The 26185-nt window shown below is 52.7% G+C and overlaps 3 protein-coding genes across 17 annotated transcripts; 2 read left to right on the forward strand and 1 right to left on the reverse strand.

Annotated features, from left to right (window-relative positions):
* Positions 1-6842, forward strand: SLC5A2 (solute carrier family 5 member 2). Of its 3 annotated transcripts, XM_043914833.1 has the most exons (14): positions 1-155; positions 707-778; positions 855-959; positions 1996-2160; positions 2454-2559; positions 3286-3366; positions 3518-3747; positions 4071-4206; positions 4442-4549; positions 4677-4827; positions 4941-5109; positions 5187-5402; positions 6165-6294; positions 6382-6842. In XM_043914833.1, the coding sequence occupies exons 1-14, from the start codon at positions 30-32 to the stop codon at positions 6606-6608; spliced, it is 2022 nt and encodes a 673-aa protein (XP_043770768.1). In that variant the 5' UTR covers positions 1-29; the 3' UTR covers positions 6609-6842. The 3 variants fall into 3 exon arrangements, with proteins under 3 accessions (XP_043770768.1, XP_043770766.1, XP_043770767.1); XM_043914831.1 differs by having other exon boundaries at positions 6165-6842; XM_043914832.1 differs by lacking the exon at positions 707-778 and having other exon boundaries at positions 12-155; positions 6165-6842.
* On the reverse strand, positions 5586-21069 carry RUSF1 (RUS family member 1). The gene is made up of 13 exons (XM_043914834.1): positions 20736-21069; positions 20409-20523; positions 16466-16511; positions 14850-14882; positions 14663-14768; positions 12225-12326; positions 9873-9943; positions 9609-9793; positions 9470-9527; positions 8501-8571; positions 7672-7815; positions 7486-7563; positions 5586-7005 (listed from the first exon to the last, which is right to left on the reverse strand). The coding sequence occupies exons 1-13, from the start codon at positions 21015-21017 to the stop codon at positions 6908-6910; spliced, it is 1389 nt and encodes a 462-aa protein (XP_043770769.1). The 5' UTR covers positions 21018-21069; the 3' UTR covers positions 5586-6907.
* LOC122701659 (alpha hemoglobin stabilizing protein) lies at positions 19896-25928 on the forward strand. Of its 13 annotated transcripts, XM_043914836.1 has the most exons (7): positions 21220-21242; positions 21895-22007; positions 23987-24194; positions 24380-24492; positions 24958-25086; positions 25230-25307; positions 25563-25928. In XM_043914836.1, exons 4-7 carry the CDS (start codon positions 24421-24423, stop codon positions 25764-25766), a joined length of 483 nt encoding a protein of 160 aa, XP_043770771.1. In that variant the 5' UTR covers positions 21220-21242; positions 21895-22007; positions 23987-24194; positions 24380-24420; the 3' UTR covers positions 25767-25928. The 13 variants fall into 13 exon arrangements, with proteins under 13 accessions (XP_043770773.1, XP_043770770.1, XP_043770775.1 ...); XM_043914838.1 differs by lacking the exons at positions 21220-21242; positions 21895-22007 and adding an exon at positions 19896-20656; XM_043914835.1 differs by lacking the exon at positions 21895-22007 and having other exon boundaries at positions 21104-21242.
* The last annotated feature ends 257 nt before the right edge of the window (positions 25929-26185 follow it).

The raw sequence follows: 26185 nt of genomic DNA on the forward strand, positions 1-26185 counted from the left end.
AGTGCCCTGAGGGGCAGATCGTGGGCAGAATGGAGGAGCACACAGAGACAGGCTCAGCACCAGTGCTGGGGGAACAGAAGGCTCTAATTGACAATCCTGCTGATATCCTAGTCATCGCGGCTTATTTCCTGCTGGTCATTGGTGTCGGCTTGTGGGTGAGAAGCTGGGAGATGCTGCTAGGGCCCTGCTTCTGGAACCTGGGGGGCAGTCTCAGGGAGCCCTATGTGTGGTAGGGGAAGGATGCCTGGATCTTTGAGGGAGAAACCCAGTGTGGGACAAGTAATTCTTCTTTTGATAGTTTCAGGGCGGCCCAGCCCACATTCATTCACGCCTTGTCTGCCCACTTTGGGGCTGGACTAGTTTTAAGGGGTCGGTGGCTTTTCATCGGGACAGCATTCTAAATGAGGTCTCTGTTCCCCTGTCTGCATAACAGCTAGCTGAGCAGAAACCCATATCCAGAGCCCACAGGAAAGTCAGGCCCCATCTAGCCACTTTCGGGTTTGGGAAGCTGGATGCTGGGTTAGGGCCTGGGTGGAATTGTGTCTTGGGAGGAGACTGGGGATGGAGTCCGGTGGGGGAAATCATCAGGGGAGCCGCATGCTGGTTAATATTCAGCCTGGAACAAGGCTGAGGAATGTGTTGAGGAGGCTAATGAGGTCCAAAGATGTGCCCCGAACCCAGGCCTCTCCCCACTCCCATCCCCCAGTCCATGTGCAGAACCAACAGAGGCACCGTCGGCGGCTACTTCCTGGCGGGACGGAGCATGGTGTGGTGGCCGGTGAGAGAGGCAAGGCTGTGGTGCGGGAGGAGGCCTGGAGAAACAGTCTGGCTCACCCCCACCTCTGGCCACCCAGGTCGGGGCCTCTCTCTTCGCCAGTAACATCGGCAGTGGCCACTTCGTGGGCCTGGCAGGGACCGGTGCGGCGAGCGGCCTGGCGGTGGCTGGATTTGAGTGGAATGTGAGTCCCTCCTTTTGGCTAATAACCCCCACCACCCCCTGGAAGGGTCACACCTGGAGAGGCTCCAGGTGGGGGTGTGAGACCAGAGTTGGGACTTCCCAACTGTGCTGTGAGGCTGGGCTTCGAGTGATGCTCAGGCAGCCAGCTTGGAGGCAGAAGCGGGTGGGAGATCCCAGGATCAGGGCAAGGGTAGGTCCAAAGGAGGAGGTCCAGTGCTGATCATATCAGCATTGGGGGTAAGATGCTTGAATTCATAGGAAGGAGTCTGTTAGTAAGCAGTGTTTTAATAACAAAGTTAATCATAGTATGGCTGTAAAGAAAACTGATCACACAAATAATAGTGTTCGATACTGTGATATGGCAGGTGGTCTGATTCACTATTGCTATGTGAGCCTAAACTAGCCACACCCTCATTGGGCTCGATTTACTCCTCTCTGAAATGGGGTGAACAGTCTCAAAGTTGGTACAGTGCTTCTTCTGATGCTCTTGGAAGTGGTGGCCTATGAGCACCTTTAGGCCAAATGAAAGCCCCTCACAGAAAAGGGCAGGAGAGGAAGCTCTGGGACTGAGGCTTGCCTCGGACACTTGGGGAGATCAGGGCTTTGAGCTCAGGGCTGCCTGGAGGAGGAGGCCTCTGAGCTGAGCCTTGAAGGATGGAAGGTTTGGGTGGGTAGAGAGGAGAGGGGAGGCAGAGGCTGGGGTTGGGCTGAAGGGTCTGTACTTGGATTCAGGTGCTGGGGGTGGGAGGAGGAGGAGTCTAGGGGTCATCTTGGGAGAGATGGCCAGGGGTCATGGCCTAGGAAGGCAAGAAGGGCTGTAGTTAAGGGCCCAGCAAAGTATCAAGACCTTGTCTAGAAAGCCCAGAGCCCAAGGTCATCGTCTGCATTTGTGTCCTCTGGGGCCCTGGTGCAACCTTGCCTTGGAGTAGCATGTTCCCCAAGAGAGGAAGGTTCTTCAGACCCCGTGGGGGTGAGGACGAGCTCAGAGCAGGATCTGGGGCGGGGAGTCACCCTCCAATGTCGCGCTGTGTCCGCAGGCGTTGTTCGTGGTCCTGCTACTTGGCTGGCTCTTCGTGCCGGTGTACCTGACCGCGGGCGTCATCACCATGCCGCAGTACCTGCGCAAGCGCTTCGGCGGCCGTCGTATCCGCCTCTACTTGTCCGTGCTCTCGCTTTTTCTGTACATCTTCACCAAGATTTCGGTAAGCACGCGTGACGGGCGGAACGGGCCCCTGGAAGAGTGGGACCACCCAGTGGCGGTCTCTAGAAAGCCCCTGAGGGGGCACAACTAAGGAACCGTCGCTGTAACAACCCTCATGGAGGCAGGGCCTGGAAGGAATCGGTTTCTGGGGCTACAGCCATAGTGGGAGGTATCAAAAAATGAGCGCACTTTTGAGGTGTGGCCACGTTGGGTCGTGATTCTGGGCAGGAGGTGGACCTGGGTTCCCACCCTGGCCCCTGGATCCTGACCTGCGCGCTCGCTCCTTCCCCCAAGGTGGACATGTTCTCCGGGGCAGTATTCATTCAACAGGCTCTGGGCTGGAACATCTATGCCTCCGTCATCGCGCTCCTGGTCATCACCATGATCTACACTGTGACAGGTGGCGGGGGCGGGGTCTTAGGGAAGGGAGCCGTGCTAGCGGCATGGACTGTAGGCGGGGCTTAGGGGTGTGGAGTGTGGGCGGGGCTTAGAGGAGTCACCAAAGGTAAAGAGGGCTGGAGAAGTTAAGTGTGATGTGAGCAGAAGGATCTAATTCTTTGGAAAGCAGGTTGGTCCGGAAATTCATAGCTCCGAGCCCCTCTTGGGCTGGACAACAAGGAAGACTTAAGTTTTTATTAACGTCTGGTAGGGGAGAGTGGACTTGGCCAGACTCCAGGATAGCTCACCAATCCCAGTGCAGGTCCGGGGGGAACGGGGTGGGGTCTGAGGCCTGACGCCGGACCAGAGTGGGTGGGGCCTGATGCCAAGGCCTGTTGTACGGCCCGGCCCCTAGGGATGGGATGGAACTGAGAACTGGATCTTACAGGATCACCTCCTTCTGTTACACAGACGAGAAAACCTGGACTTAGAGAAGGGCCTGTAGTGGAGGTCCTACACGGGGGGCATCTGGCATCCGTGGAGCCCCAAACTCAGCCCCACTGTGCTCACCCAGCCCTGCCTCCTGATGCCGGAGTGCAGGAGCTCGGAGAATGGGCCATCATTCTGAAATTTGCCCTCCAGGAAAATTAATTGGAAAAGGGGAACCCTTTTCCAATTCGCGCAAAGACAATCTATGTACTAGAGGCAGCCTGTCTGGGCTGTGCCCTCTGACCTAGGCCCGTTGCAGGAGGGCTGGCGGCGCTGATGTACACGGACACGGTGCAGACCTTCGTCATTCTCGCGGGGGCCTTCGTCCTCATGGGTTACGGTACGGGCTCAGCCCATGGGGGAGGGGCGCGGAGGTCGCAGGTCGCAGAGCTCCCCACCTGGGAGCAGGGACATCGCGCGTCTGGGGCGGGGTGGTCCGAGGGAGGGCCTTGTCGCGGGCGCCGGGTCCCCTGACAGCCTTGCCCTCACAGCCTTCCACGAGGTGGGCGGGTATTCGGGGCTTTTCGACAAATACTTGCGGGCAGTGACGTCCCTGACGGTATCCGAGGATCCGGCCGTGGGCAACATCTCCAGCTCCTGCTATCGACCCCGGCCGGACTCCTACCACCTGCTCCGGGACCCTGTGACGGGGGACCTGCCATGGCCCGCGCTGCTTCTGGGGCTTACTATCGTGTCCAGCTGGTACTGGTGCAGCGACCAGGTGAGGGGTCGGGGCTGCGGCGGGATGCGAGGCCGGGGTAGAACCTGCGGGGGTGCGGAGCTGAGATGGGTGAAGCCTGAACCCACCTGGGAAGCCAGGTGGAAGGCGTGGTCCGGGCGGGGGGGGGCGGGCGAGAGGCCTGCCAAATAGACCTACCCAGATGGAGGCGGTTCCAAGGGGCGAGGTCTGCTCTTGGAACTGAATTGTCCGCCTCAAGGGGCCAGCGGCGGGGCCCGGATTAGAGAGGCGACTTGGGGTGAGGCCAGAGAGACGGCGAGTTACCCGGGACTGGACGCAGGTAGTTCGAAAGCACCTCGTCGCAGGTCATCGTGCAGCGCTGCCTGGCTGGGAAAAACCTCACCCACATCAAGGCAGGCTGCATCCTGTGCGGCTACTTGAAGCTGATGCCCATGTTCCTCATGGTCATGCCGGGCATGATCAGCCGCGTTCTTTACCCGGGTAACGGTAAACCCCGCCCCGACCCCGAATCCTGAGCCCCATCCAGCCCCTTTCTCAGTGGAGGATACAAGTGCCCGTCTCCCATTTCCGTTCCCGTTTGGAAGATGTGGGCCACCCAGTCCCGCCTCCCCCCTGGGGATCCCATTTCTCCACTGGGATTCCCGGTCCCCACTTCGGCGATCCGAAGTTCCAGACCCGGCCCCGCCCTAGCCGCGTGGCGCCCTCCTTCCCGCAGACGAGGTGGCGTGCGTGGTGCCCGAGGTGTGTAAGCGCGTGTGCGGCACCGAGGTGGGCTGCTCCAACATCGCCTACCCGCGGCTCGTCGTGAAGCTCATGCCCAATGGTGAGGGCGGTCCCCGGGTTGCCCCCCATGCCCACAGGCGCCAGTGCGAGGCGTCACCCCTCGCCCGGCCCGCACCCTTCGGGCGCCCCCTCGCGGCCGCAGACTCACGGCTGCAGTCCGCCCGCAGGTCTGCGCGGACTCATGCTGGCGGTCATGCTGGCGGCGCTCATGTCCTCGCTGGCCTCCATCTTCAACAGCAGCAGCACACTCTTCACCATGGACATCTACACGCGCCTGCGGCCCCGCGCGGGCGACCGCGAGCTGCTGCTAGTAGGACGGTGGGCCTGGGTTTTCCATCTCCGGCCCTACGACTCGGCCCCGAGGGAAGGGGCAGTAGGGACAGGGGGAGACAGGGTCCTGGGTGAAACCTCCCGTTGGCCGCCCACCGCAGGCTCTGGGTGGTGTTCATCGTGGCCGTGTCGGTGGCCTGGCTGCCCGTGGTGCAGGCGGCGCAGGGCGGGCAGCTCTTCGATTACATCCAGTCGGTCTCCAGTTACCTGGCGCCGCCGGTGTCTGCCGTCTTCGTGTTGGCGCTCTTCGTGCCCCGAGTCAACGAGAAGGTGAGCGTGTGTGCACATTGGGCGCTGGGGCCGGACTTGGACGCCCGAGGAGGCCGACACGCTCTTGGACCCCGCAGGGCGCCTTCTGGGGACTGATCGGGGGCCTGCTGATGGGTCTGGCACGCCTGGTTCCCGAGTTCTCCTTTGGCTCCGGCAGCTGCGTGCGCCCCTCGGCGTGCCCCGAGCTTCTCTGCCGCGTCCACTACCTCTACTTCGCCATCCTGCTCTTCGTCTGCTCCGGCCTCCTCACCCTCGTGGTCTCGCTGTGCACACCGCCCATCCCGCGCAAGCACGTAAGTGCAGGCCTCCCGTGGGGGCACTAAACGTGGGCGGGTGTGGCCCCTCTCCACCCCGGAGGCTGCAGTCTGCTTCCCATGACTCCCAGTGGGGAGGACCTGAATGTCTGTAAGGTTTGGTGAGGGCAGACCAAGGAGTCCAGTTTGAAGCTTCATTTGCAAAGCAACCACAATGTTTTTATTTAAATCATATTTATTTGCGGTGGTTTGGAGGTGGCCTGAAGATCATGGGGGAGGTGAAAGCCCCCCAGAGCCTTGGCCTGAGTGGTGGCCAGGAAGGACCTGGTACTATCCCAAAAGCCCCCAGAGGGCTTGGTCTTGTGCTGCGGGAAGGTGGGTGCCCCAGGACAGAGCTGATTGGGGGGCAGGACAAAAGAGCTGGGGCTCAGAAGGAGGGGCAGGACCCCACAGGTGCAGAAGGGGCAAAGGCAGCAAGAGGAAGCCCTCGTAGCAAACACCCACAGGGAGGAACACCGCATTGGCAGGACTGGAAGACTAAAGTACTAGAATTGAATTGTGAGTGTAGACCGGGGACATGGGGGTGATGAAGCTGAGGGCAGAGCATGGCGAAGAGTTTTTAAACACTCAGTTGAGGAGCTCGGGTTTAGCCTGAGGGCAGCCATGGAAGGTGGTCCTGGGCTGCTGTGCAGGCTGGACAAAGAGACGTGAGGAAGTGCTGGTGTGGACGGGAGACCTCCTGCTCTGGGGCGAGGTGGGGGGATGGCACTCCCACTCGGCCTGTGCTCCCCCCTTCCCCAGCTCCACCGCCTGGTTTTCAGTCTCCGGCACAGCAAGGAGGAGAGGGAGGACCTGGATGCTGAGGAGCTAGAAGGTCCGACCGCAGCCCCCGTGCAGAACGGGTGCCCTGAGCACGCAGTGGAGATGGAGGGTAAGGCACTGCCCCCGGGACCTGGGGCCGGGGAGCTGGGGGAGCCGAGTGTCCTCAGACTCACTGTCAGGCCTCAATTTCTCCCAGCACCCCCGCCCCCAAGGCCAGGCCTGTTGCGGCAGTGCCTGCTCTGGTTCTGTGGTGTGAGCAGGGGTGGGGCGGGCAGCCCCCCACGCCCTACCCAGGAGGAGACAGCTGCCGCAGCCAGGCAGCTGGAGGACATCAGTGAGGACCCACACTGGGCCCGCGTCGTCAACCTCAACGCCCTGCTCATGATGGCCGTGGCCACGTTCCTCTGGGGCTTTTATGCCTGAGGCCCACTGTGTTGGACACCCTGAGCCACAGCCTTGAAATGAGTCGGGGTGGGGAGCCCGCAGCGGTGAGAAGGGCCTGGGGCCGGAGAGTAGCGGGGAGGCCCCGGGATCCCTACTGTCTGCCTTGTTTCTGCCCGGGGCCCAGTCCATTTGACTAGTAGCCACATCCTGTGAGGCCTTGGCCAGCTGGCCACTGTGGTTGCCCTAAGAACAAATAAAGCTGCCTTGCCTAGGTCCTGCTGCGGCCAGTGTCCTTGTTCCAGGCCCCTGTCTGAGACCTGGGCCTCCGGCGGGGCTGCTCACAAGACCTTCTTTTCTGGGCTCAGGAGCCACGTGGCCCTCCACTCATCCACCTCTAGCTGGTGCTTCTCAGTGCTCCAGCCCGCATCCTGTAGACCTGGGGAGAGGGCAGAGGGGTGGTGCTGTGGGGGAGACTCTGGGCTAACCCTGGGGAGAGGGGTAAGGCGCAGCACGGGCTGGGTGTACTGCTCAGGCTCCCCTTGCCTCTGCGGGGTGATCTCTGGTGTAAAATGAGGCTAAAACCTCATCTGGTTGCCGTATGAATTCATTAAGCAGCACAGGGAAAAGGGCTAGAATGGAGTAGGGGCTAAATGAAAGATCATCATCAGTAATTTGTGAGCCACCCCCCACCCCACTCCTCTTCTCCAGTGCCAACTGGGCTTCCATAGTCTGTCAACACTGAGTGCCTCACAGACCATCCTAACCTCCCCATCCTGCAGACAGGGAAACTGAGACCCAGACTTGAGATCACAGAGAGAAATCCAGGTCTTCCACCTCCCAGATAGAGGGGTAGGGATGGGGCTAGGCAGGGCCTCTGGGGAGAAGGTCCAGGAGCCGTGGAACAGAAGGATGTTACCTTTCAAGAACTTCGGGAAGAGCCTGTCCAGCACTTGGTGTGTCTCCCTGACAACGACCCAGCTCTCTTTCTCAGGACCTGGACGGGGTGAAGAACCAGAAGCTCCCAGGTGTCCCAAGCCAAACAGGCTCCTTCCCCTCTCCACCCTGCTTTGGTCAGCAGCAGCCTAGACTGTGAGGCATTTACCTGCCCGTACTCGGTTCCTCAGTTCCTCCAGCTCTCCTGGGAGGGGTCCATCTCCCCGCAGGGCTCCAAGCACCAGCCCGTGAGTGGCAGCCCTTAGAATGGCCTCAGGTCCTGCCATCTGACTCAGGACAACCTGTACCTGGTCTGGAGAGACCCACGGACAGACTGGTACCAGGGAAGGGCCAACTCTGAAACTCTCTCAGGCCTACCAGTCTGCTTCATCCCTGTCTGGCCCAAAGGCCTTGGCCTGGCATGAAAGGCCAGCTCCCACCCTTTCCTTTCCAACTTCATCTCCTGTTGCTCCCCAATGCTCTGGCCAAGCTAAAATGCCCAATTTCCAAGATACAACTTCAAAGCAGCTCCCTGAGGTGGGCTTATTTTGCATGTCTTTAATAGATAGTAAGAATAAGCATCTTTTAACACACAACCAGCAGACCATTAAACTTTAGTGCCTATTTCCTCAAGAGGTGACCTGAAAAGGAGACAAAAGTGGTTCCTCAGGGAGAACCAGAGGCCACAATCTCATTTGTGTGTGCTACAATGTAAAAGTGCTTTTACATAATCACCTTTTTTGATCCTCACAAAAACCCTGCAGATAATAAGGCAGGTATTATTAGCTCCACTTTACAGAGTGGTCAAGGGAACTTTACAGGGGCATGCAGCTATTTAATTTGAATGAATTTGATCTCAGCTTCAAGCTCCCCTGAAGACAGCAGGCAGACTCCAAACTGTCCAGTGTGTATCCTGAGCTTGGGGCCCTGGGGCTGGAGGAATGAGAGGCTGAGCCCAGGAGGGTGAGTCTAAAGCTGGGAGAACACGGCACACTTACTTCGTGACTGGTCCCAGCGAAGGAGGTAGGGTTCCCGGTGCCCCTCAACCAGCTGCTGAAGCTCAGAGACACTGAAGGAAACAAGAGTGTGCAGTCGGTCGGGGGCGGGGAGAAGAGAAGGCAGGCGTGACCATGCAGTCACTGCACAGCCACCTAATCGTTAACCCGAGCTGTCCTGCACCTCTTTCCCATCCGCCCCTCAGCTGTTACCCTCCCCCACATCCAACAAACACATCAACAAACATGTCTTCTTTGTCTTACAATAGTCACTTGAGTAGCCCTACACTCAGGCAAGTAAACATCCACAGAATAGAACTACTTTATTTGGTGGTTCAGAAAGGCCAATCTGGGATTTCTCTAGCGCTCCTACTACAAGGAGCATGGGTTCAATCCCTGGTCAGGGATCTAAGATCCCACATATTCATGGTGTACACCGCCTGCCCTCAAGCACCCACAGTGACATCTCCCCTACCCCCCACCGGCAGTGGAAATGAAGAACCAGAGAGGCAGGGCTTGGTCAGGGGAGGCCAGTGACAATCAGAACAAGGAGCGCGGGCTTCCCTGGTGGCTCAGTGGTAAAGAATCCACCTGCCAATGCAGGAGACATGGGTTCGATCCCTGATCCAGGAAGATCCCACATGCCACGGGGCCGCTAAGCCTGTGCACCACAGCTATTGAGCCTGTACTCTGGGAGCAGCAACTGCTGAGCCCAAGTGATGCAACTACTGATGCCCTCAAATCTTAGAGTCCGTGCTCTGCAACAAGAGAAGCCACCACAAGGAGAAGCCCCTGCACTGCAACTAGAGAGTAGTCCCTGCTCTCCGCAACTAGGGAAAAGCCCTTGCAGCAACGACCAAAAAACCCAAAAATAAATAAATAAATAAACTTATTAAAAAAAAAAAAGAACAAGGAGCACATGGTGGGGGGCGGGTGAGAGCGGTGATGGGCGGGAGACGTTGGGCCACTCACCTGGACGTCACGCAGTGTAGGGGGGCCCCCAAGGATAGAGACGCAGATGACCAGAAACCTGTGGGAAGCTGGAGTCAGGATGCCCAGGCAGAGGAAGGAGCTAGGAGACATAAGGCTTGAGCCCAAGGGGTTGGGTCACCTGTCCACAGTGGCTCCATCTGATTGGCTGATGTGGGGCCAAGTACCTCTCCCCGCTGGAGGAAGTGCCTCAGGACCAGCCAGAGCCGCTGTTCATTCAAGGTCTCTATGACAAGGGCCCGGACGGCTCGGTAGTTGGCGTAGACGTGGAGGGTAGTGAGGAAGAAGAAACAGCCGAGGCTTAAGCTGGGGCAAGAGAGTGAGCGGGTCCGTGGGACCAGAGGCCCAGCTAGGCGCCTCCTCCCTGCCTTGGATCCCGGCTTACCTGGGGCTATCGGACACCAGGGGCAGCATCAAGAGGCTGACCAGGAGCCCTGCCAGGTTTACCAGCGTCTCCTGGAAAACGGCAGAGGGGTTGGGAGCTGGAGGCTCCCCTCCAGGCCAGACTGAACATCCCTGAGTGCCTTTCACCACAGTCCTCCCTGCCCCAGATGCTCCCTACACCGATATGGGTGCCTAGGAAATTTTTAATGTTTTTGATGAGTGAGCCATCATGTAAGATACATCTGCTTCTCTGCCCAGCTAGATGCAATGCCTATGGAACATTTCTTTGTTTTGCAAGCATCACCTGTGTAGCCCTACACTCAGGCAAGTAAGTGTCCACAGAGTAGAACAACTTTACTTGGTGGTTTAAAAAGGCCAATCTGGGACTTCCCTGGCAGTCCAGTGTTTAGGACCCCATGCTTAACACTGCAGGGGCCATGGGTTCAATCCCTGGTCAGGGAACTAAGAATCTACATGCTGCATGGTGTGGCCAACAAAAAAAGAGGCCGATCCCTCCAGCCCCTTGGTATGCAATAACAGGCAGATACTTCTGCAAAGGGGTCAACGAACCACCTAGGAAGAAATGCACAAAAATTCCAACTTCCCCAGAGAATCAATGTTATCAGACCCCATTGATGGCCCAAGACGGCCTGACTGAGCCTACCTTAGGGGAAAAGACCCATGGCCACGACCCCTGACTCATCAGGAGGGAGAAGAAGTCTGAACTGGGGCCCCTGACTACGGGGGTCCCTGGGATAGGTGGTCCTGGTGCAGAGGGGTAGGCTGTGAGTGTAAACTGGGGGTCAGGGGCCTTGGGAGCTCAGGAACAGAGGGCCCTCCCCGGGGTGGAAACAGTCATCTCCAGCAGCCGCATGGAGTGGCAGCAAAGCAACAGTTTCAGAAAGCAGCGGCCTGGTCCCGGGCTGAGCACCGGTCTCGGGTGCCCCAGTGGCCTTACCGCCTCTGTGAACTGAGGAAGCCCCGGGGCCCTGGAAAATGGGCCTGGAGATTAGAAAGAGAGCAGGCGAGACAGCAAGCATGGGGCTGGGAGATCCTAAAGAGCAGGGCCTGGTGTACTCACTCCCTAACAACCTTGGAAGAGACAATGGGGAAGAACTCGTCCAACCATTTCTTGAGAGAAGGGACAAGCCCGGGGGACCCAAGGAGAATCAACCTTTCTGTGTCTTTTTTGCCTCAGCTGTAGAGAGGCGACAATGACACCCTGCATGAATCCACTGTAAGGATTTCATGAGTTCAGACAATGAAATACTCGGCACATGGTTAATGCTTAAAAAATATTAGATTGTGTTGGGACTTCCCTGGTGGTCCAGTAGTTAAGATTCTGCTCCCAGTGTAGGGGGCACAGGTTCAATTCTTGGTCAGGGAACTAAGATCCCAAATGATGCACAGCATGGCCAAAAAAAAAAAAGAACTTGTGTTAATATTATTGAAAAGAGTTAGTTTTAATTTTTTTAAAATGAAGTTCTATTTCACAGGATCATATAAGAGAAGGTCAGAAAGCAGGATTGGAAAGAACAGAGGTTTGTTGGGTTTTTTTTTTGGCCATGCTCCCCACTCCACCACGCACCCCCCACTTCCACCCCAGCATGTGGGAGCTGAGTTCTCTGACCAGGGATCAAACCCACGCCCCCTGTACTGGTGTGGAGTCTTAACCACTGGACCACCAGGGAAGCCCCCAGAATAAATGTTTCTAAATAGCTTCAATGTCAAAGAAAACGATGTCACACTTGTGACCTCCCTGGGCCTCAGTTTCCACATCTGTAAAATGGAGATAATAATAGTATCTATCTTAGAGGCTTGGTGTGAGTTAAACAATTCACATAAGCACTTAGCATGCGGGGTACAGAGGGATCCCATTCCTTAAGGGTTTGGCCCTCGGAATGTCCCCACCCCCACTCCAGGCTCCTCTGGTCAGGCGAGCGGCTGGGCGGGAAGGGCCTGCTTAACTGCCAAGGGGGAGCCTCTGGCCAGTGACTCCAGCCACCTCACTTTCTAACCTGCCAGGAGCTTTAACATGTGGGGCCTCACCTGATCAGAATACGTACCTCACAGGGTGAGGTTCTGCTTAAAGAGGACGAGGTCCAGGGCAGGGGCTCACTCCTGGCCACAGGGGCGGCGGGCAGAGCCTGAGATGACCAGCCTGGCCTTGATGCCACGGAGTCCGAGCCCTCACACCTGATGACCTGTCCGCAGACTCACCGACACTTCCTCCCGCCTGTCTCCCAGCGCTCCCCCCAGGAGCCCTCAGCCGGTCGCTTCACATTCCCACACTGTGCCCCCACCCCCGTATTCCCCGTGCGCCCGCTCCTTCCCTCCAATCCCGGCTGCTCACCTGGCTGCCGTCCTTGGCTGACACGTCCGCCATGTTGTTTCTCCGGGCCTGATGCATGGTCAGTGCGGCCCGAGTGGCCCCGCCAGCCACACCCACGAGGCACTGGGTGGGGAGGGGGACAGTGAACGTCAGAGGGGCTGTGAGCTGCGGCAACGCGAGCGTTTCTGGGGGTGAGCAAGCAAATGGCTCAAACCAGTTTGGAAAAAGTAGGCCTCAGGCCACCCCACACTGAAAGCCTGAACGCTGTCCCTGGCCTCCCATTCTCACCCTGCGTTTCCACTAGGCCCACCTCCCATGTCTTGTTCCAGGAGAAAACTAAAGGTGTGCCGGCCATGCCACCCTGTGGACCCAGTTCCAAGAAACTCGCTTTCTTCCCCCAAGGTGAAGACCCGAAGGCCATTCTTAACCCAGAACTTCCCCAGCCTCCAACGTCTGCTCTAGCTGCCTCTTCCCCTGGCGGAGCTCCCAGACCCAGTGTGGCTTGCAACTTGGCGCTTACATTCTCCCTGCCTGGAACTAATTCCATTCTCTTCCTGCCCCAGTCGAGGCCTAGCCAAGCCTTCCAGGCCAGTTCAAAACCCACACCAGTGGCCCTGACCTCCTAGGGCTCTCCCTCTGAGATGGGAACTCATTGATTAGGGCCACTGAAGGCTTTCACTCATTTATCACATCTCTCAGATGTCAGATACACATTTCGGTGCTGTGGTAGACTTCAGATACAACTGCTGCCCTCCTGAAACTTAGAAATCATCAGATAGTAAACAAATAAACCAGTGATGACATGATCAGCATCTGTTCAAAGGTAAGAGGAATGCGGCATGAAAGGAGGCTGCAGTGATGGGTAGGGACCTGATCACACAGAACCGAAAGAGCCTGGTTGAGGTCTTTATACCAACAGGCAGGGCAGTGACCTGATTTAATTTCCACTCTAATAAGGACTATGGGGTTGCTCTGAGGACTGAAGAGGGGCGAGAATAGATTCAGGGAGATGACCTCGGAAAATTACTTTTTTTTAAGCAACAAGGACCCACCAGGTGACATGGGGATGCAGTCATTAAAGGACTGGAGAGATTTTAGAGGGGAAAATACAGTCTTGAATGGAGGCTTAGGTGAGGGTGACAGGCGACAGGGGGAGGAGGCGAAGGCATGGATGACAACCAGGCTTCTGGTTGTTGCATCTGGGGGATGGAGGTGCTGGTCACCGGAGACTAGAACTCTGGAGAGGGGTGGGAAGTGGGGAGGGGGAGTTCACAGCCATGTTGGAGTCCCTTATTTGACAGATGAAGAGACTGAGGCCCTCAGAGCAGAGCTCAGTGCAGTATTTTGGCAGAGGTCACAATCTTTTTTTCCTCCAGGGTTTCCTGCCCTCGAGGGGGAGGGGTGCTCACAGCATTCAGTTCTGGGCCAGGGAGCTCAGCGGCCTCCACCATAAAGAGCTGTTGGCTCCTAAATGTCAGTTGTGCCGCGTGGAATAACACACAAGATTTTGAAGGGATGGTTGGGCCTTTGCGATAGGTCTTAGGTCTTCTTTTTTTTTTTTTTTGCCACACCACAAGGCATGTAGAACTTCCCTAACCAGGGATTGAACACCAAGCCTGCTGTGGAAGCATGGAATCTTAACCACTGGATTGTCAGGGAGATCAATTACGTGTCTTCTGGACTCTTTACTCTGTGCCAGGTACTTAATCCTGTAGGGAAGACAGGCTGGGCCTCAGGTTCGGTCTTCGGATGAGGCCAACCTGAAGGAACCACCAGGGTGAGCAGCCTGGCAGAGAGGAGGAGCCCAGATTCACCCCACTTGCCCCTCCAGCCCCGCTGTCTGGTCTGCACTCCGTCTTGCCACTGGACCATGACCCGCAATGCTCTTTCTGCCCACAACACCCACCCTGCAGCTCACACTCATTCTTCAGGGCCCACTCTCAGGCAAGACCTTCCAACATCCCCTGAGCAGGCCAGAGTCCCTGCTGACCCTTCCTGCAGTCCTGTACTTCTCATCTGAAATACCTATAGCTATCATTCAATAAACATTTAATTACGTGTAGCTTTCTTTCAAAGATGGGAGGGCCTGTATTCTGCGCCAAACATGCAGCAGGCACTCTAAATATTTTATGGAAAGAATGAAAGGTGGCCAGAGGGCTGGTCCCATGATGTTGACAATGGATCTCCCCTTCTATCTCTTACTCAGAGGTCTCTCACCCTCTCACCCATCCCCCGGCTCCAGATACCACCTTAGACCATCGCAGGTAGAGGGCGTCTGGCTGGGGAGGAGGATCAGAATACACTGCTGGGTCCGAGAAGAGACATCTGAACTTTCTCACTCTTCTAGAAGTGCCTTGAACACAGGGCCCAGGCTGGGCTGCCCTCGGGGCTCCAAGTGAGCCCCACAAAGCACCACCAGGGCAGAAATCTTGGGTATGGGGGTGCCCCAAGATGGGTACCTTGGCCAGGTTGCTGATGCAGACGGTTATGGTGAAACAGAAGGGCAAGATGGGAGCCATTATCTCGAGGAACATGGCGATGTCGTTGAGGACGTCAGCAAAAAGCCTGGGGAAGGGATAAGGGGTCAGAGGTCAAAGACCTTCATGCTAGAAGACTCCCCTCTCCTCGGTTCCAGCCCTTTCTCACCTCCACTGCTTGGCATTACAGTCCATCTTGCTCCTGTGGAGGAGAAGACACTGGTCAACAATTTGGATTTAAGGGGAAAACACATCCTGTGGGCAGTGCGCGCCATCCTCAGGACTTGGGAAGGTCTAAAGGGCTCAGAAGAAGAACCCACACCCTAGCCAGACTTTTGTCCCCACACTGTCACTGCTGCCTGAAATGCTGCCATCAGCAGGGAGGACCTTCAGTGGTCACTCACATTTCCCCCTTACTAACCCATGAGGCACCGAAGGAAAAACTGATTGTCCTGTGGCTGCTCCCCATCCCGACCCTCCTGGGAGAGAGGCCATCCCTTGGTTCCTCTGCCATCTGCCCTCCTCTCTTCCTCCTACTTCAGAGGGTACCCAGCAAGAAGCCCGCATATCCTGTAAGCACTACATTTAGTGTAAATGCTGCCCTGCGTGTTACAGACAGCCAGCCTGGAGAGGGGTACAACTGCCCTCGGATCACGTGGAGGATGGGGATGGAATTGCCAAGAGAAAGAGCCAGGCTCTGACACCCAGCCTAGGACATCTCTATTTCGCGACACCATGGATGGTTCCCTCCTCTGAAGGTGGAGTGACTCCTGGACCCTTGTACAAACCCCCAGAGACCCCCTTCTCCAAGATCCCAGTGGCAGGAGACACTATAGCCCTTGGGCGAGCTCAGACTTTGCAGCATGAACACTCACCCTGAATGTGAAATCTTCTGGACAGAAAGAGAGCATTCCTGGGTGGGGCACGGGGTGCACATGGGGAACTCCTGAGGGAACTAATACACAACAAAGGCAGGACTAGAACATGGGGGCTCCGATGCCAGAAAGAGCATAGGCTTTAGGTTCAAATCCCGTCTCACCAGTTACAAGCTCTGTGACCTGGCCTATTTTACATCTGGACGAGGTACCCATTCGATCCTACTCTACATAGGTGTTAGAAGGATTAGAGAGGATACACAGAGAGCTGGTGAGGCCCAGTTTGGGTTGGTAATCACAGCTGGCGTTTACTGAGCACTTATTACGTGCTAAGCACTTTGTATACACTAGCTCACTGCACCTCACAACCACGATTGATGGCAGATATTAAATCATTCCTGAGATGCTCCAGTACTGACCAGAAGAGGAAGCAGGCAGCACAAGGCCCTCAGTCCCTTCTGGGTAGATGGTGACATGTATCCCATGTGGGACAGGGATTCCGATGACCTCCCCAAGCCCACTCTCCACAATTCAACTACGTGTCTAAGCCACCACACTGCAGGAGGGTCATTCCTTTTGAGCTGAGCACTGTCCCACCCAGGCATCTCTTTTAACAAGCCAGCAAAGGATGCTCAGAGCATCCTGGCTCCCTCTGTTTTTTCCCATGATGGGCATCAGAGGGGCCAATCAGTGCTCTTAAAGGCAGATCTCATCCTGGCAGTGGCTCTATGGCTTCACTGCTTGGTGACCCCAGGAAGTCACCTGTACTGGGTGCTCATTAAAGACTCCTTAGCTCTGATGTACCTGCTAAATTTCCCCTCCCTTGGAGATGGGTAGGAAAGAGGGGGAGCTGAAAACACAGCCAGGGATAAGACAGACATGACTCTGTGGATCAGGAAGAAAAACTCACCCCATCCACCAGGCAAAGACGATGCGGCCCAGCATGCCAGTTGAATCTGGGGGAAAGAGGCATTGGTAAGGAACAAGCCAGAGCCTTGGGTGCTGTGGGGCCTGGCACCAAGATGGCTTTCCATCTTGGGTCACTGCCTTTGGGAGCTTAGTCCAGTTGAGTAAGTTCTAGCTACACGATGGGGCCAGAAGTGCCTAGACTTAGTAGTCCCTCAGTACGTACCCCAGATAACTAGGTACCCACACACACCAAGAGACATGGACCAGAAGGAATCTTTGCAGCACTGTTTATAACAGCAAAAAACTGGGACACCGAATGCTCACCAACAGGAGAATGCATAAATGAATTCTGGCTCATTTACTCAGGGGCATATTAGACAGCTATGAAAATCCAATGGACCACAACTACTCACATCAGCATGGATGGATCCTAGTATCATCATCCTATATGAAAAAGTCAGTCATGAAGACTACATACAGCACAATATGCTGTTCGTAAAAGAAAAAAAATCCCTGATGCTTTCATAAAAGAAAAGACCCTGATGCTGGGAAAGACTGAAGACAGGAGAAGGGGGCAACAGAGGATGAGATGGTTAGATGGCATCACTGACTCAATGGACATGAGTCTGAGCAAACTCTGGGAGATGGTGAAGGACAGGGAGGCCTGGCGTGCTGCAGTCTACGGGATCTCAAAGAGCCAGACACGACTTAGTGACTGAACTACAAATGCTCTTCATAAAGCTTGAAGACAACTGAAACTACACACCATAGTGTCGAGGTATATACATCAATATGGTAAAACTTTTTTTAATAAAAGCAGGAAACCCTCTGTGGAAAATTCAGAGGTTATTGTTGATATTCTAGCTATTAGGCTGGAAAGTGGGTTCACAGACGGTCATTAGAGTATAAATAAATGAAAAGGATTTGAACTGCAGGTTGGGGACAAGAGAGCTGGGAGTATAGGGCAGAAGGAGAGGCTTCCTCAGGCTGGGGTGAGTCAGAGAAATTTCTGGAATCCACTAGACTTTCATTTGCACAAGTGCTTACTGGCTGCCCACTGTATGACAGGTAATGAGGGTCTGGCTGGGAGGTGTATGTGTGGCAGGGTGTAGCGGACCACAGTGATTCAGAGAGTCATGGTTCCAGGCTCAAAAGCAGAGAGCAACCATGATGAAGGACATACATACGTGACAAGGGGACTATTCTACTGGAGGCCATCTGCAAAGCCCTTGTCAGATGTGGAGGCTGGCACTAGGATACAATAATGACACACATCCTCCCTACTGCCTTTGAAAGTCTACACTGTACACCACTCTAGGAAACTTAACTCCTACCTGGTTCTCTTTGCCTCACTTACAATTGGCTGAACTGCAAGATCTAAAAACTTTCGAATCCTAGTAAGGGATCAGCTGTCCACAAATTGTACTTGGCTCCCTCTGAAAACTCTAATTGGCAAAAGAGTGTGGCAGTTAAGAGTGGGACACAGGGGCTTCCCTGGTGGCTCAGTGGCAAAGAAACCACCTCCCAATGCAGGAGACATAGGTTTGATCCCCAGTCTGGAAAGATCCCATTACTGAGCCTGTGTGTCTAGAGTCCATGTTCTGCAACAAGAGAACTCCATGCAACGGAAGTAGAGAGTAGCCCCCGTTTGCCACAACCAGAGAAAAGTCTGCACAGCAGCAAAGGCCCAGCACAGCCAAAAATGAAAAATTCAAAAAAAAAATTTTTTTAAACAGTTGCTAAAAAAAAAAAAAGTAGGAGGGGACATATGTATACCTATGGCTGATTCATATTGATGTTCAACAGAAGACAACAAAATTCCACAAAACAATTATCCTTCAATCAAAAAATAAATTTTAAAAAAATGTAGGACACAGGAGTCAGTCAGTGTGGGTCCAAATCTTGGCCCTGTGACCACAGGCAAACTGCTAAACCTCTCTGTGCCTCAGCTTCCCCTCTGGAAAAGGAATTCATAACAGCATCTACCCAGTATGGCTGTTGCAGAGATTAAGCTATATACTACACGTCAGTGTGCAAAAATGCCTGGCACACAGCAGGCTGTCAAAATACTGGCTGCTCGTAGTATTAATATCACTAGTTATGACAGTTAACACCATGTTCCATAAAGAGACCTGTAACTAAAAATGACCACATCAAAAAATTCCAAGGGAGTTTTTTATGTAAAGCTCTGCATGCAAATTTCTCATGTTTGAAAGAAACAAGTATGTAACATCCTTTCTAATGAATGGGGCTTCTTTTAATGTCAACAACAGTCTTTATAGTAAGTGGATATTTTTTCGTCTTAAAATGGTCTTGTTTTTTTCTTAATAACCTGCCTGAGCTGAAGACATATATAAATATGTTGGTGATTAGACTAGAGTGCTTAGAAATGACACGAAACTACTGACCCCGGCTCCCACTGCATTCCAAACACTTAAGCAACAGGAGTGCAATAGAAAAGATCCAAATTAAACAGTGTGGAGGTACGAAAATGTACCCTACAACTAAAACTCCTGGGTTCAAATCCAAGCCCCACCACTTACTGGCTGTGACCCTGGGCAAGTTACTGTTCTATGTCTCAGTTTCCCCATCTACAAATTGGACACAATGACAACACCCATCTCAGAGCTATTGTGAATGCTCAATCAATACATTTAAAGACTGGTATACTGAGACATCCCTGGTGGTCCAGCAGTTAAGATTCTGCCTTCAAATGCAGGGGACACAAATTTGATTCCTGGTCAGGGAACTGGTATCCCACATACCTAAGCCCGTGAGCTGCAACTACTGAACCCTCAAGCTCTGGAGCCTGTGCTCTGCAACTAGAGAAAGGCTTCATGCTCAATGAAGAGTCAGCACAGCCAAAATTACAAAAAAAAAAAAAAAAAAACAAAGACTGGTACATAATAAGTACTGTGCAGGAACTATTATTATTAAAAGAAGAGACAACTCAAGAGTCACAGATCACCACTTTTCCACTGACATATACTCTCAGAGGAAGAGCTTCTTTCCAGAGGTGACTCATATTTGGACAGTTTGGTTAATGCTAAGGGTACAAGCAGGAGTCCCAGATTCTTCAAAAGATCCAGGGAGGCTCACCAGAGCTGTGGCCAGGCTGACAGTAGGAGCAATGAGCTTTGGGTCTGATTTAAATCCCCACTGGGAACAAATGTGAAAGACAAAGAATGCAAGAGGCAACCAAGGGCCCTCCTGATGGAAAACAGTTCCCCCTTTCTTTTCTGCTTCACTCTCTACAGGGCATGGTACCAAACTGTATCTCTGTGCACTCTCCACCCCCCCTAATGGTTTTTCAAAAAGCAGTATACATTCAACAGATGGTTACTATTATTATTTATAGATCATCTACTTTCCCAGAGGACCCAAAACACCTTTCATTCTTCCCCAAACTTCCTCTCTGCCACTCAGGACCTATTACAAAATTGTTTTTGTCTAGAATTCACTAATTTCCCACACCCCAGGCAGTTGGCAGTTTTATTCAATTACTGAACTCGCAGGCAGTCCTCCACAGATGAGGAGTAAAGGGAAGGGGAACGTTTTGCTTAGGGATCTGGGCTCCAGATGATTAAGGGACACTGGACAGCATGTATGGGGAACAGAGTGCAGCTGCAAGGCTGGTGGGCGTGATAAGGCTATTCTTGCCCTGTGTTATTCACCAGTTGTCAATAAAGACAACACAAATGTTTTACTCAGTTGAATTTTGCTTTTTAACGGTACAAGGCACTCTTCGAGGAACCGGGGAGACTTGGCTCCTGGATTTAATCAGACAGGAATGCATAAACATACTCATCACAGCTCAGTTAGATGTCAAAACACTGGGAGAAGGGAAAAGGAGGGGTTGGGCTTCCCCGTCGAAGGAAAAAGAGGACAGAGACGATGACAGGGCTGAGAGGAGCGATGGGTGAGACTTCAGGGGCCCAGCTCACCTTTCACGAGCCAGGTGGCCGTGGCAGCTGAAACAGAGGCTTTTGCGTCCCCTACCCCTATGCCCAGCAAGACTGCGTGGGTGGCCAGGGAGCCGGAGAGGCTGGAAGCAAAGGCCTGGAGAAGAAAAGAAGTGGGGTGAGGAGTAAACGCCGGTGCATGGAGGTCTGAGATCTATCATCAGCGACCTCAACGGGGTGTGTGGCCTGGGACGTGTCACAGCTCTTCTCTGGGTCTCAGTGTCCAGTCTGTAAGTGGGAAGGGACGGGTGGCGCTGTCTCCCCTGCCCCGGCTACGTGTCTCTCCCTTCCCCAGTCGGCCAGGCTGACCTGCACGGAATCCCACAGCTGGTAGGGCAGGTAGTCCGGGCTGACGCTATCGGGGAAGCCCTGAGGCAGGAACACGGCCAACAGCCGGGAGAGAGGTGGGGTGGCAGTCCCGGGAGCCACCCCTCCGCCCCCATCTCGTCCTCCGGGTTTCGCTGTGAAGGCCCCGGAAAATCCCCACCAGCTGCGCCCCCAGGCCTCCCACTGCAGGCTCCCGTCGGGGGCAGCGCGGCAGCCCCGGGCCGCCCCAGAGCCGAACTGCTCGGAGCACAAGACATCAGCCATCCTGAAACCCTTCCTTCAGTCCTGCAACAAGGGAAACGTGGCCACAAGACACTTCCGGCTCCACTACGGCGGCTGCAGAGGGACAATCTTCCTCCGCCAAAGGGCCCCCTGCTTCTGGCCTCCCAGCCCTGCCTCGACCTCCCGGGGCTGGTCGTTTCTCGCCCTAGTTCATTATAGCATCTTGTCTGGGGCCGCGGGAGCCCTTTGACTCGCCAGACCCTGGAGGTACTGGCTTTGCAGTGACCCGCGACTTCCGGTTATGGGGACAAGGGAAGGGGGCGTCCCTAGGGAATTGCGTTGCGACCCAGTGCAGTCACAGAATTTTTAGCTGTGTGGCCTTGGGCAAGTCAGTGTCCCCTCTGGGCCTCAGGCGCCTTCTCTGCTGTGAGGTCAGAGACTATATTTTACTCCTATTCCTAGTACCCAACACATAGTAGGCGTCTGAACGATATTTATGAATGAATAAATGCATGCATGTTGAGAACTTGAACCAAATGATCACTGAGGCCTCCTTAAGCTTCCCTCTTGGTTGGTTTGTGAGTTTTTTGTTTGTTAGTTTTCCTTCTGGTGTCTCTGACCCTCCACTGGAAATTTTCTGCCCTTCAGCCTTCCAAATAAATAGATAAAATAAAATATGCACTTCTTGTCATGGCCCACAGAGCTCTGTAGATTGGGCCCTGCTCCATTGCTCAGACTTTACCCTTTACTGATTCATCCTCTCACTGCCCCTGCTAGAACATAGAGTCCCAGGGGAGAAGAAGTTTGTCTTTGTCCCGGGGCCTGACACAGGTCAGGTGCCAACTACCTTTTTGTGAAATGAATTAATTTATTTTCTCAGTAGCCCTTGTAGGTATTATTTTATTTCTCATTTGAACAGGAAACTGGAGTTTGCATACCCAAACTGGAGTTTGATGGGACTTCATCAAACAGATGAAGACAGAGCTGAAAAGCTGCAAGTGTTCATTGACCCAGTCATTCAACAGTTATTTAGTGAGAAGCTGCTATACTTCTGGGCTCTGAGGCGGGAGTCCAACTGGAGGCTAATAGTTCCAGAACTACATCATCTTTTTTCTTTTTTGGCTGGCCACGTAGCTTATGGGATCATAGTTCCCCAACCAGGGACGGAACCTGGGCTTTTTGCAGTAAAAGTGCAGAGTCCTAACCTCTGGACTGCCAAGGAATTCCCTATTTTGTATTCTTTTTAAGTATTATAAAAATGGAATGATACATTCTTACTGTAAAATAATTCAAACGATAATGTAGATGGAGAAGGTCAAATTCTCCCTTGACATTTATCCCTCTTTCCATTTTCAACAAATGCCAGTCAATGCCCAGAAGTAAACATTGTTTGCCATTTGACAGAGAGAGAAATATATTTGAATGTTTAATGCCCACTGCCATACTTTCGGCCTGAGGTAGCCTGCTCTAACTGTAGTTAATTTAACATCTTTGATACCTTTTCATATCAGCACATGTGTAGCTATCTCATTATTTTAATAGTTGCAAGTATGCCTTGGTATGAATGTGCCACTTTCTATGTCCCCATAATTACTTTACAACGTTGCGTTAGTTTCTGCTGAACAACAACGTGAATCAGCTATAGGTATACATATATCCCCTCCCTCTTGAGTCTCCCTCCCACCCCCCATCCCACTCTTCTAAGCCGTCACAGAGCATTCAGCTGGGCACCCTGTGCTATATTGCAGCTTCCCACTAGCTATCTATTTTACAAATGGTAGTGTGTATATGTCAATGATACCCTTTCAATTCGTCTCACTCTCCCCTCCCCACCCTATGTGCTTTTTAATTTGAACAAGCATTGTTAAATCATCCCTCTAAAAAAGCCAAACTGGAGCTTCCCTGGTGGCTCAGTGGTAAAGAATCTGCTGCCAATGCGGGAGACATTTTGATCCCTGATCCAGAAAGATCCCACATGCCTTGGAGCTACTAAGCCCATGTGCATAAACGAAAAGAAAAAGAAAAAAAGCCTTACCAACTTACACTCCTACTAACAGTGTATGAGAATGCTCATCATAGTCAAGATACGTATTTCTATCTAAAAAAGTTCCCTTTGGCACGTTTGCATTTTAAGCTCCACTCTTGTATTCTGGCCACAGATAACCACTGACAGTGCTTTCTGCCACTGTAGATTACTTTTGCTTATTCTAGAATTTTCTAGAAATGGAATTCCACTGTATATGTCTTCTATGCTTGGCTTCTTTTGCTCAGCCTAATGATTTTGAGATTCATCCATGATGTCATGAGTACAACACGTTTCTTTTATTGCTGAGTAGTCTGTTGATTAGTCTGTTTCTTTTTCTTGCTGAGACCCGACCCTGGTCTCCTGCATTGACGTCCTCAAAAACACTGAACTGTAGTGATGGCAAACAGATCGGTGGCTGGCAGGGTTTAGGGATAAGAGGGGACAACCACATAGCTCAGTCAGTAAAGAATCTGCCTGCAATGCAGGAGACCTGGGTTCAATGCCTGGGTTGGGAAGATCCCCTGGAGAAGGAAATGGCAACCCACTCCAGTATTCTTGCCTGAAAAATCCCATGGACAGAGGAGCCTGGTGGGCTACAGTCCATGGGGTCGCAAGAATCGGACATGACCTAGCGACTAAACCACCACCAGGGATCAGGGTGGGGGTAGCACGAAGGAGTTTTGGGGGTGATGGAAATGTTCTGTATCCTGATTGTGGTAGTAGTTACATGAATCTGCATATTAAAATCCATACATTGTATACCTAAAGGAAGTTAATTTTGCTGTATGTTAATTAGGATAATGGAATAAACAAAAAGCATATCAACAAACTGAGTGCACAAGTGCCAGTGAACATTGGTTTTTGTTTTTAAGATTAAAAAAAAAAAGATTTTTTTTAAAGATGTGGACTATTTTTTAAATCTTTATTGAATTTGTTATTGTTTTTGAATTGCTTCTATTTTATGTTTTCATTTTTTGGCCTCCAGACATATGGGATGTTAGCTCCCCCACCAAAAATTGAACCAGAGATGAAGCTCACAACCCCTGCATTGGAAGAAAAAGTCTTAACCACTGGACCACCAGGGAAGTCCCTGAATGTTGGTTTTTGAATGGAGAAAGATGTGACTGAAAATACATATCTCTTTAATGCTGGCTACTTTGTCGGGGGAAGGAGAAAAATGATCCACTTTTTCAGTGTGTATTTTTATAATGTTTCATTTATTTCAATTAGTATATGGTGATTTAGAAATTTGAAAAAAATCTATTAAAATGGAAAACATTAGGAAAATATTTTTAAAGATGACAAAAGTTACTTTTGCTTTGTCAAGTATCTGATGATATATATGGTAGAGAGTAAGACAAATGTGTGTCCATTCCAGTGGAACTCAGCCTGGAAGTGTCCAGTCCTCCCATCTTATAAATGGCTCATCTGAAAAATTATGACTGTTATTGGAACTGGCCTAATGGAAGCATTTATAAGAATACATACTTTGTGAGTTGTTGTTTTTTTTTTTTAATGCCATGCTGTGTGGCTTGCAGAATCTCAGTTCCCTGACCAGGGATTGAACCTGGGCCACAGCACTGAAAGCCCTGAATCCCAACCACTAGGCCTCCAGGGAACTCCCAAGAATAAATACCTTAATACTTGTTTGAAATAATGCCTCGCACAAATCATAACTGTAATGTTAGCTGCTATGAATATGTCATCTATGAATTGGAAGAATAATTGCCATCACTTGTAGGCGGATGATTTTTAAAGTGCTTGTCTTGCAATGGGGGATCAGTCACTGTTAATTTTGTGATCCTTTCTGGGATGTGGCAGGGAGGGCAAGGCGGTCCCTGGTGTGGTTTTCTGGGTCTCTCCACTTATCTGTTCTCTTGGCTTTGCTATCTTCCTAATTTCAGGGGAACCTCTCCCTCCGTCCCCTCCCCTGGTTGACATATCACCCTCCCTCAGGACCTAAATGCAGGGCGTTTCCCTCTTTGGCTGACACTGGACCCCTTGTCTACATCTAGCTTGGCACAGAGGGACAGCCAGAGACTGAAAAGTGTGGCTGAGACCTACACAGCACCGCTGGACCCGAAGGTGAGAAATGTGATCTCAGGGCAGTTCAGGGTCAGAAGGCTGGTGCAGGGGAGGTGACCCTGCAGGGCACCGGGGATCCTCAGAGGGGAGGGAGGAGACTGGGAGAAAAGGATGCTTAAATTTCATCTCTTTCTCTAACCAAGCAGATGGCCCTTATTCAGACCAATAAGGATCTCATTTCTAAAGGAATAAAGGAATTCAACGCCCTGCTGAATCAGCAGGTAAGCCTGGTGCTCTGTTTCAGAGGACAGGCCAGAAGTGTTGGGAGGTGGGCAAGGACAGAGAAAGGAGAATAACTTGGAGCGGGGAGGGTAATGGTGGAGCTGATGGAAACCATGAGAGACAAGGAATACAAATCAGAGAAAAATGGATGTCAGAGTTTGTGGATATTCCTGAACCACATGTCTGAGCCGGGTCTCCTTTGCCAAATTCTGATCGCCCCCCCACCCCGATCCCACCCCACACCGCCCCCCCAGGTCTTCACTGATCCTGCCGTCTCTGAAGAAGCCATGGTGACTGTGGTGAACGACTGGGTGAGCTTCTACATCAACTATTACAAGAAGCAGATGTCGGGGGAGCAAGCGGAGCAGGACAAGGCTCTGCAGGAGTTCCGGCAAGAGCTCGATACCCTGTCTGCCTCTTTCCTGGACAAATATAGGGACTTCCTGAAGTCCTCATGAGCACCCCCCACACGCTGCCTTTCTCCTGGCCCAGACACCCAGGCTGCAAGTCTAAGAAAACACTTAAATGCTGCCTCTGTGCTCTAGTCCTCGGGCTCTGCTCCTTCATGGTGTTGCTGCACCCTGACACCTCAATAAAGACCAGTTCTGGTTGTGATGGTCTTCCTGGTTCGTTGGCTATTCTTTGGTTCCGATCTCTGAATCATGGAGACAGTTGGTCCCTTTTCCCTCAGCCCTGCTTCCTAAATATGGTCTTGAAGATCAAACCTCTTAGAGCAGAGGTTTGCAGCCTTAAGTAACCACTGGGCAGTACTAAAATAGCCTGAAGGAGGGGCCAGCCGAGAGTCTAAAGAGTAAGTGCCGAGGGACAGGGAAGGGGACAAAAAGGGGGAGATAGCGGCTCACCAAGAAGCATGGTC

This window comes from Cervus elaphus, chromosome 10 (assembly GCF_910594005.1).
Source record: "Cervus elaphus chromosome 10, mCerEla1.1, whole genome shotgun sequence".
Taxonomy (NCBI): Eukaryota; Metazoa; Chordata; class Mammalia; order Artiodactyla; family Cervidae; genus Cervus; species Cervus elaphus.